General features: G+C 53.3%; 1 protein-coding gene across 4 annotated transcripts; it reads left to right on the plus strand.

Moving 5' to 3' along the window:
- The first annotated feature begins 1,236 nt into the window (after nucleotides 1–1,236).
- On the plus strand, nucleotides 1,237–7,426 carry NRSN2 (neurensin 2). 4 transcript variants are annotated; one of them, XM_081256857.1, is made up of 4 exons: nucleotides 1,279–1,288; nucleotides 2,213–2,263; nucleotides 3,850–4,044; nucleotides 5,725–7,426. In XM_081256857.1, the coding sequence occupies exons 2-4, from the start codon at nucleotides 2,225–2,227 to the stop codon at nucleotides 6,148–6,150; spliced, it is 660 nt and encodes a 219-aa protein (XP_081112983.1). In that variant the 5' UTR covers nucleotides 1,279–1,288; nucleotides 2,213–2,224; the 3' UTR covers nucleotides 6,151–7,426. The 4 variants fall into 4 exon arrangements, with proteins under 4 accessions (XP_081112984.1, XP_081112983.1, XP_081112985.1 ...); XM_081256858.1 differs by lacking the exon at nucleotides 2,213–2,263 and having other exon boundaries at nucleotides 1,237–1,288; XM_081256859.1 differs by lacking the exons at nucleotides 1,279–1,288; nucleotides 2,213–2,263 and adding an exon at nucleotides 1,380–1,444.
- Nucleotides 7,427–10,066: the final 2,640 nt, after the last annotated feature.

Below are 10,066 nucleotides of genomic sequence, written 5' to 3' on the forward strand. Positions count from 1 at the left end.
CTCACATCTGCCTGCCTCTCCAGGTTCATCTCCCGTCACGTGGGAGGGCTTCAGTCTTGAGCTCTAGGAATTCCTCTCTCTCTCTCTCACACACACACACAGTTAAATGGGTGTAGTACATATATAGCACTTAGAGAAGTACTTTGCTCACACTCAGCATCATATATTTGCTATTTTTATTAGTCTGTGTTCAGTAGATGTTTATTGAGCGGCCTGCTCAATGCCAAGTGCCCTGTGAGGCTCGGGGATACAACAGTGAAGGAACAGAATGTGTCTCCACCTTGCAGGGTTTATGCATCCCTGTGTCCCTGGCCCACAGCCCAAGGAGAGAAGGAACGGACACTCAGGGCACGAAAGCACGTGTGCACAATGGTGCCTGAAGAAGCTTGGAGAGGTGTGGTGACTTTGCCAAGCCCATAGAGTGAATGTGGGACAAAGCCAAGGCTGTGGGTGGACACACGACAAGGAATGAAGAAGCTGCCTGGCAAGGGCTGGCTCTCCAGGGAGATGGGCCAGAGGACACACTGTCCAGGACGGAGCTAGGGGTAGGTTGAGGAGAGAGAACAAGGGAGGATCCTTCCAGAAGGGAAAGGACTTGTCTCTCCCAACAGCTTCTCTCCAACCCCAGCTCCCTTCTCAAGATAAGGGGCGCTGATCCTCAGCAAGGGGTAGGGGCTCGAAGAGGGAGAGAATGGAGAGAGGATGGGGGACTCAGTGAGAGGGTGAGGACTGCAGTCAGATAAGGGGCTCCTGATGCAAGCAGGAGGGGACTTCCTGGTGGGGACCCGGCGGGAGAGAGGTGGGGCTCAACGAGAGAGCCAGGAGTCTGTGAAGAGGATGGGGGCGCAGCCAGTAGATGAGCGTTTGTACACTGGGGTGAGGGCTCCATGAGGGGGGTGGAGGCCCAGAGAGGAACAGAGGTTACAGTGCGGAAATGAAGGCTCAGTGAAGTCAAGGGTCTTCAGTCAGAGGGTTGGGAGACTGAGGGAGTGATGGGACAGTCAGACGAGGAGTTTGAGGGACTGCATGAGGGGGTGGGGCCGAGGGATATGATGGGGTCCCCGCGAGGGGCCTGGGGTCTCAGAGAGAGAAGGGAATTCTTGGAAGGGGACCAGGGCTCGCAATCCTGCAGGGGTCCGAAATCTGCAGAGCCAGCCCTCGGGGCGCGCCGGCGCCCCCCCACCCCCGTGTCACCCCCGCCCCCCAACTGCGGCGCAGGCGCCAACACAACCTACTTCTGCTCTGCTCGCGTTCCCGCTCCCGCTCGGCAGAGACTGCGGACGGAGAGGTGAGCTCAGCCCTGCCCCACGCTCGGCCCGACCCCCACCCCGCCTCCTCCCAGGATCTGGAGAACCCCCACCCCGGCCGCATCCCCAGCCCGGCCGTGTCCCGCCTCGGGCAGGACGGCGGCGCCCCAGCCCTGGTGTGCCTCGGGCTTTGCGAGGTAGGGTCTCGGGGAAGTAGCAGGGGCAGAGGTCTCGCCAGCCCAGCGCCTGGAGACACTTCAGGATTGGTAGGCTGGGCGGAGGCCTCAGAGGGCAAGACCCCACCCACCTCTCTGCAGAAAACCCATTCCCGCCCCTCTTCGCCTCAGTTTCCCTCCAGGGGAAAGGATGCACTTAATCTCGACCGGGGAACTGGTGCTCGGCTCAGAAACCGCGTGCGGTGGGGGCGGGGGACGTTGGCCTGATTTCTCTGGCCTCACTCGCCAAGACAGCGTCTCTTCAGGCCTGAGCTACACTGGACGCTGGAGTGCGCGGGTCTGGGGGTCTGGGAAGGAGAACTGAGCGAGGCCCCATAAAGACGAGAGATTCCAGCCATCTTCGGGCCTCGCGCCTGTCACCGCTCGCCTCCTTGCCGCAGCCTCCACCCCTCGGACCCAGTAGCTCCGTCCTCTCCCCTCTCCCTTCTCACGGAGCTCCTCCCCAATCCCGCCTAAGGACAGCTCCCTAGCACTCCCTTGGCAACCCTGGTCCGCGGCTCTCAGCATCCTCTCCCACCCTCCCCCAGACCGCCAGTCCGCCTTCCGACAACCCTAAAAGGAAGGGGAGGGGCCCGGTCGAGGGGGAGGCAGCGTCAAGGTCACCTTCCCGCTCCGATGCCGGCAGGATCGGGTGATGTATATTTGGAGGAGAGGGACAGTGAGCTGCACGAGAGGAGGAGCTAACCCAGGCCTATAATCCCTGAGCTCCCTCCCCGCCCCGTCCCCTAGGATCTTCGGTTAATGGTCGTTGCACTGATGCTCACCGCCCCGCCGGCCGGGGTGAGGAAGCTGAAATTTCCCGGGGCGGTGCCCGCTCTGGCCACACCCTCTGCAGAGCCCCACCCACCCCCCCTCCCCCATTCCCTCGAGCACCGGCTCTTCCCCCCACCTCTCGCCCGCCCTCTTCTTTCTCTGTCTTTGGCTTTTGATCGCTGCCTTTTCCCATTGTATGTCAGTGGGGGTGGGGGGTATTGTCTCTTACCCCTTTTCCCTTTTTTCCCTTGAGTTTTGGGTGAGGGCTGTGGAGAGCTGTGATTTATAGACGGGCTTTAACGCAGCACTTCTGTGTGCTGGTGTGGATCCATAGAATCACCTCCAACACACGTTGTGGCTCTGTGTGTGTGTGGTGTGTCTGAGTCTCTGTCTCTTTGTGCTGTGCGTCTAGCTCTGTGTGTCTCTATGTGGTATATGTGTGCCTGTCTGTATATGTCTGTGGTGTTTGTGTGTCTGTGTTGGTGTGTGTGTAGGTGCATCTATCTGTGTATGTCTCTGGTGTGTGTGTGTGTTTCTCTGTGCTGTGTGTTTGTGTGCTGGTGAGTCTCTCTACACAGGGATTTGAGGATCACATCTGGAAATGAGAGGGGACTAGAAATTTGTCTTATTCTTCAGTGTAAGCACATTGCTTCATTGTGTTTGAAGCTGCTCAGAGGGACTGAGGGCCATCAGGGGATGCGGGGGAGCCCAGTCCTTGCCCAGCAACCCCCACCCCCTTTGCTTTTAGTCCTAAGGATGTTTGGATACACAAGTACCTTCCATTCCCTAGGCCTCAGTGTCTCCATTTGTGAAAAGAAAGGTCCTTAGATAGGTTTCTTTAGAAATCTAATGTTGAGCCTAAGAACACCTAAGCCTGAGGACCCCTGACTTTCACCTTCTGTGGAGTCAAGGTTCCTTGGGACTTGGAGATTGTTGCCTTTTGAGGGGCAACCCTGGGAGGGATCTTTTAGGACCTTGCAGCTTGCGGAGCTCCACCCGATTGGACGAGTGTCAACCGTGACACTTTCAGCCCAGAATACCTTGAAAGGCAGGGAAATTAAGGGGAAGAGATTTGGAGAGGAGATGGGGATAAGGAGCTCTCACTCTAGACATGGGGCTCTAGAAATTCAGGCTAAAATAATAATGAAGAAATTACAGTAATAATAGTCACAGAAGCTATCGTTTCTTGGCACTGGACACAATAACTGTATAAAGCAGGTGTGATTATCAGCTGTGTTTTACGGATGAGGAAACTGAGGCTTAGCAAGGTGAAAGCACTTGTCTGACATCACACAGCCAGGAAGTGGTGATCCTGGACTCCAACCCAGGCACTCAGGCTCCAGAACCCACAGTTCCAGCCACTGGGTGGCCTCCACAGTGAACATGCAAATTTATTGCCACCAACAAATTGCCAGGCTGTGGGCTAAGCGCTCAGTGCCTTGGCTCATTCACTACACTCAAACCAGCATTCCGGAAGGACAGGCTCTGCTATGAGTGTGTAAAGTGGGTGGAGAGGTGAACGTAGCACAGAGATCCCGGGGGCCTTGGAGACTCAGCACGGGCAACCCTCACTGCGCCCTCCCTCTGTCCAGTGCACCTGGCCTACCCCACAGGGACCGAGGATGCCAAGCTGCGAGCGTCCCTGTGGCTGCAGCCGAGGCCCCAACGTGGAAGATGGCAAGTGGTATGGGGTCCGCTCCTATCTGCACCTCTTCTACGAGGACTGTGCAGGTACCCCCCTCAGCGATGACCCTGAGGGGCCTCCTGTACTGTGCCCTCACCGACCTTGGCCCTCACTGTGCTGGAAGGTAAGGTGGAAGGAGGAGCAATTCCTGTGGTTTCAGGGAGGAGGTGGGATCAGTGGATAGAAAGAAAAGGGGCTGCGTAGCAATTAGGAGTCTTGCATGTTCAAACAAGAGGAAACCCAACTCAAATGAGTTTCAACAATAAAGGGAAAATATTGCTCATTTTATAGAAAAGACCACAGGTTGGGTGCCTTCAGGCAAAGTTCGCTCCAGCAGTTCAGAGCATCACACTGAGGCTCAAGATTTCCTTCAGGCTCCCCATGGTACCCCCATCCTTGCAGCCCATTAGTTTGAGGCTCTCCCCATGTGTTCTCCAAATGACTACTCCCAAGCTGACCCTCAATCTCTCACTCCACACCTTCCAAGGGAAATCAGAATTTCATCCAGTATTTCTTTCAGAAAAGAAACAATGGTTTTTCACTTCCAGAAGTCCTGGCAAGTATTGCATTGGCTCTGACTGGGTCACTTGCCCAGCCCTGAGCTAATTACTATGACCAGAGGGATGGTATATGCTGACTGGCAGGAAGAAGGGTTTACCTCACTTAAATCTTCCTGTGGCTTCCCAAAGATATACTGGGGGACTGTTGCCAGGACAGTAGAAGATGTGAGAGAAATGAACAGTCAAGGTCCATACCAGCCATGGAGAATGGTCAGTTAGGGAGCACCATGTGAGTAAAGGCATGGAAGTGACAGTGAGCTGGGTCCCTACAATGCTCTTTGATAAATACTATAGGAAGCCTGAGACAGAGGGTCCCTCCTCTCTGCTTTCAAAAGGCTTCACTCTAGTGGGAAGGCGAGGTGCCAACCTGCACAGTGAATGCACAACCTCAGGCCAGGTGTGCAGAGGATGGCAGGAGAGGAAATGCCCTCAGTGCCTGGGGTGATCAGGGAAGACTTCCAGGAGAAAGTACGTATTTTAAGTTTTTGAGCATCTTCTTATTGCCAAGCAGCGTGCTAGGATCTTGGGAACACAGAATTTAAGACGATGTCCCTGTCTTTGAGGAGCTCCTAGCTGTGGTTCATTTAGTCATTCTGCAAACATTCGCTCAGCTACTGCTGGGTACCAGCACCGTGCTAGGCATGGAAGACACCTTGGGAGCCCAAACAGGCAGTCTCTGATCTCATGGCTTTCCCAGCTCTCAGTCCAGTATAGCAGGCAAACAGACATCACTTACATAGTAACCAAGGTACACGTCCAGGTGTGCACCAAGGTGAGTGCACTGAAGAGCAAATGGGCACAGCGTTTGCATGAGTGCAGAGCTGGGGACTTGACCCAGTCCAGGGGCATCCTGGAAGGCTTCCCTGAGGAGGTGAGGTTTGAGATGCATGTGATCTGAGGGATGTGTAGAAGTTAACCCGACAGAGGGATAGAGGTAGAGGGCAGATGGGACAGGGGGATAAGATGGGACCCAAATGATGATTCAGGGGGACTCAAGGCTGGCAGAAGGAGTCCACTGCTAGGTGGGAGCTGAAAGGGAAATTAATTCAGAGGCCTCAAGATTTCAAATAGAACATGACAGTTTGTGCCCTTGTCAATTAGATCCTAGCAGGTGTGTCTATGATCCCATCTTTTAAGGTTGGACCAAGGGGTTACCTTTAAGTCCAGTTGGGATCCAAGGTGATCCCTTGGCCTGGGGCCCCAGCTGACCCTGACTGCCACCCAATCTGTCTGCTTCTCTCCAGATCAGCTTATCCTCAGGTACCCTGCTTCTGCTACTGGGTTTGGCAGCCCTGACCACTGGCTATGCAGTGCCCCCCAAGTTGGAGGGCATCGGAGAGGGCGAGTTCCTGGTGTTGGATCAGCGGGCAGCCGACTACAACAAGGCTCTGGGCACCTGCCGCCTGGCAGGCACAGTGCTCTGCGGGGCAGCCGGGATCTTGCTGGCCATCTGCATGTTCTGGGCCATGACTGGCTGGCTGAGCCAGGACCCCAAGGCAGAACCCTTGGACACTGAAACCGATGGCCACATGGAGGTCTTCGGGGATGAGCTGGAACAGCAGTTGTCCCCCATTTTCCACGATGCCAGGGGCCGGTCTTGGTTCCCACCACCCGCCAGCCACTTTGGGCAATCCTCTGTGCAGACCATCCAGCCCAAGCGGGACTTTTGAGCTGCCCTCACGGCCAGAGGAGGAGCCAGGCCTGGGGTCTGGACCCTTCCTCCTCCCCACCACATCCCACCTTCCCATTGTCTCCCTAACTTCTCCCTTTCAATGGGGCCCCTTCCATCTAAGCCCCCAGAAAGCCCAATTCCAGGTCAGAAAGTCTGGAGCTCACATCTCTGTGTCCCCTTCCCAGGGGTAGGGCCCTAAGTCCAAGATGCCAGCCTTCCCCGAGTCCCCCCAAAACTTCCCACCCATTCCTCCTTTCCAAAGCCATTCAGGGGCAGAAAACTCCCTCAACCTATCCCCAATCTTTCCTCTGTATGACCTTGGGCAAACCCCTTACCCTTTCAGACCATCAGTTCCTTCCTCTGCACTAATGAAGGGTTTGGACCAGATTCTAGAGTTCCATGACTTTCTTTTTCTCCCCAGGATATAAGTATTACCTTCCATAGGGAAAGATAAAGGGAGGGGTAGTGGGGTCATTCTTATCCACTGACCCCTCCCTCTGTCAGCTGCACCAGGAGGCCTCAGGATGGGTCCAAGATGCTCACTTGGACCAGGATGATGCAAAAACATTTCCTCCTTACAGTATGTTTTCTATACATCTTGGCATCAGAGCCCCCAGTCCACCCCACCCTGAACGATTACTAACCCCAGTTTACAGATGAGGTGGCTGAGGGAGGCTGGCAGTCTGCAGGAACTCGGACCCACGTCTGTAGACTCCTGGAACAGATCTTATTCCACAGTGGGAGCAGGACCCCACATCTTCCTGGCTTCCAGGGGACCCGCAGGGGTGGCACAGGTTCGGCCCAGAGAGACTAGCTGATGCCTAATGGTCCCAGGTGACTCAGAAGATACTTTGGACATGCATTTAAATGGTCTCTAAGAGCCAGGGGGCAGGAGAACTGGGATGTCTTTGTCCCTCAGAGTCCACCCACCTAGAAACCATCACCCACAGGTCCTGACCTCACCCTGTACAAATGTGCCCTCCTGGAGGCACCAACCCCTCCATCCTTCAGGCTCCCCAGCCAGGTGCATCATCTCTGTTCTCTACCACTAGGGGGAGCTCCAAGACAGCTGGAGAGAGATACCCAAGGCTCATTCCTCTACCCTCCCCCTTTAGTCTCAAGGTGGTGGGGATGGGGGCGGGGGCAGCCCTCCTGGGAGGGTCCTCAGTCCTCCTCCACAAAGCAGGCCCTACTGCCCCTCCCCATTCTGCACCCTTCCACCGCCCCCCCACCCCACCCCTTGCCTTTCAATAAACAGCTGGGATGGATACTGACTTTGCTTCTCTTCTCCCTGACCACCAGGGCCTGGGGAGGGAAGAAAGAAATTGCTGTGAGCACCTACTGTGTGCTGGGCACTTAAATCCATTATTTCTCGTTTGCTTCTCACGATAATCCTTTGAGAAAGTGGATGATTATCTTCATTTTACAGATGAGATGAGAAATTTCTCAGCCATCTTGACAAATTTCTGTCTCCATCCCTGAGAGGGATGTGAGGAGGTGGTTCTGAGAGCCAGAGCTAGAGCCAAAGGTGGGATCTTTTCCAGGAAGATAAGAACAGTTAACCTCCACGAGCACTCACTGGGGGCCAGGCCTTGTTCTCAGGGCCTCACAGACATGAGTTCGTTGAACCCCACCTAGGTGGGGACTATTATTCCCAAATCTCACTCCCAGGCTCCAGGCTTGGATGTCCACCTGAATTCACCTACATGTTGAATCTCAACTCAAGTTTCCCGAACTGTTCTCCTTTTCACCCCTCCCCTTCCAGACCTGCCCCTCCTATGCTGCCCACTCCTGAGAGAGCGGCAGCTCCGGGCAAAGCCCTGAAGTCATCCTTGACTCCTCTCTTTCCTCACAGCCTGAATCCAAGCCACCAGCGAGTCCTGTCAATTCACCCTTGGAAATGCACCCGGTACCTCAGTGCTTCTTGCCAGCCTCAAGGCCAGCTCCCTGGCTCTCATCTGGATTATTGCACAAGCTTCTCCCCGCTCTCCCGGCTTCTTCTGTGCGCACACATGCATGCACACACACACACACACACACACACACACACACAGACTCTAATCTTTACAGAGCGGTCACACAGATCCTGGATGACATAGGTTAGACAGTGTCCCCTCTCTGCTTGGAACCCTCCCGTGGCTCCCACCTTACCCAGAGTAAAAGCCAAAATCCTCCCGGTGGCCTACAAGGCCTGATGTGATTTGCTGACACCCTTCTCCCACTTTCTTCCCTGTGGCCTCAGCTCCCACCACTCTCCCCGCTCCTGTCTCCTCTCCAGCCAGACCGGCCTCCTGGCTATTCCTTCAACATCAAGCACAGCTCCTGCCTGAAGCCTTTGCCTAGCCATTCCCTGCTGGTGTGTTCTTCCTCAGTTCAGCACTTGGTCAATCCCCCCACTTCCTTCAAGTCTTTGTGCAAATGTCACCTTCTCAGTGGGGCCTTCCCTGAGCAGCCTATTTTTTTTTGGCCGTGGGATCTTATTTCCCTGACCAGGGATCGAATTCGGGCTCTCCGCAGTGAGAGCAAGGAGTCCTAACCACTGGACCACCAGGGAATTCCTGCTGAGCAGCCTATTTTAGAAGGTGACTATGCCCCCATTCCCTGTTCCCTGTGTACTTCGGGTTTTTTTTTTTTTAACTTTTTATTTTATATTGGAGTACAGTTGATTAACAATGTTGTGTTAGTTTCAGGTGTACAACAAAGTGATTCAGTTATACATATACATGTATCTATTCTTTTTCAAATTCTTTTCCCAATTAGGTTGTTACAGAATATTGAGCAGAGTTCCATGTGCTATACAGTAGGTCCTTGTTGGTTATCCATTTTAAATCTAGTAGTGTGTACATGTCAATCCCAAACTCCCTAACTCTCCCTCCCCTGCACCCTTCCCTCGGTAAATATAAAAAATAATAAAGAGTTCCTTCTCTAAGTCTGTGAGTCTGTTTCTGCTTTGTAAATAAGTTCATTTGTATCAATTTTTTTTAGATTCCGCATATAAGCGATATCATATTTCTCTTGCTCTGTCTGACTTACTTCACTCAGTATGACAATCTCTAGGTCCATCCATGTTGCTGCAAATGGCATTATTTCATTCTTTTTAATGGCTGAGTAATATTCTACTTTGGTTTTTTGCTTTCCTATAGCATGTACCACTTTTCAACTACCAGATAATTTACTTATGTGTTATAGCATCATTTGTTACCTGTCTACCCTTGCCACAGTACGTGCTCCACAAGGACAAGGATCTTTGCTTGCTTTGTTTACTGACATATCCCAAGTGCCTACAACAGTGCCTGCTACATAGTAGATGCTCAATAGAAATGTGGTGAAGAAATCAATCCTAATTTTATAGATGAGGACAGTGAGGCTTAGAGACATTAAGCCATTTGCCCAAGGTCAACAAGGAAATGCATAGCTGGGATTCAAATGCAGACAGTCGGCTTGAGGAGGCCACAGCTTGGGCCCCTGCACTATGTTGCCCCTTGGTTTGAAGGCCCAGAGCTGGGGTCACAATATTAAGTGCCCACAAGTGTATCCAGATGTTCGTCGCTCTGTGGAAATACGAGCATAGTGTTAATAGATTTTTTTTTCAGAGAAGTTAGGATTCCAAAATTTTATATTAATTGTACCCTTTTTTTTTTTTTTTTTTTTTTTTGGTATGCGGGCCTTTCACTGTCGTGGCCTCTCCCGTTGCGAAGCACAGGCTCCGGACGCGCAGGCTCAGCGGCCATGGCTCACGGGCCCAGCCGCTCCGTGGCATGTGGGATCTTCCCAGACCGGGGCACTAACCCGTGTCCCCTGCATCGGCAGGCGGACCCTCAACCACTGCGCCACCAGGGAAGCCCGAGTTGTATCCATTTTTAAACATTAGTATCTGTTTCAAAATATGACTGAGCACTGCTCACAACAAACAT

This window comes from Mesoplodon bidens, assembly GCF_964165515.1.
Source record: "Mesoplodon bidens genome assembly, chromosome: 15".
In the NCBI taxonomy this organism is placed as follows: Eukaryota; Metazoa; Chordata; class Mammalia; order Artiodactyla; family Ziphiidae; genus Mesoplodon; species Mesoplodon bidens.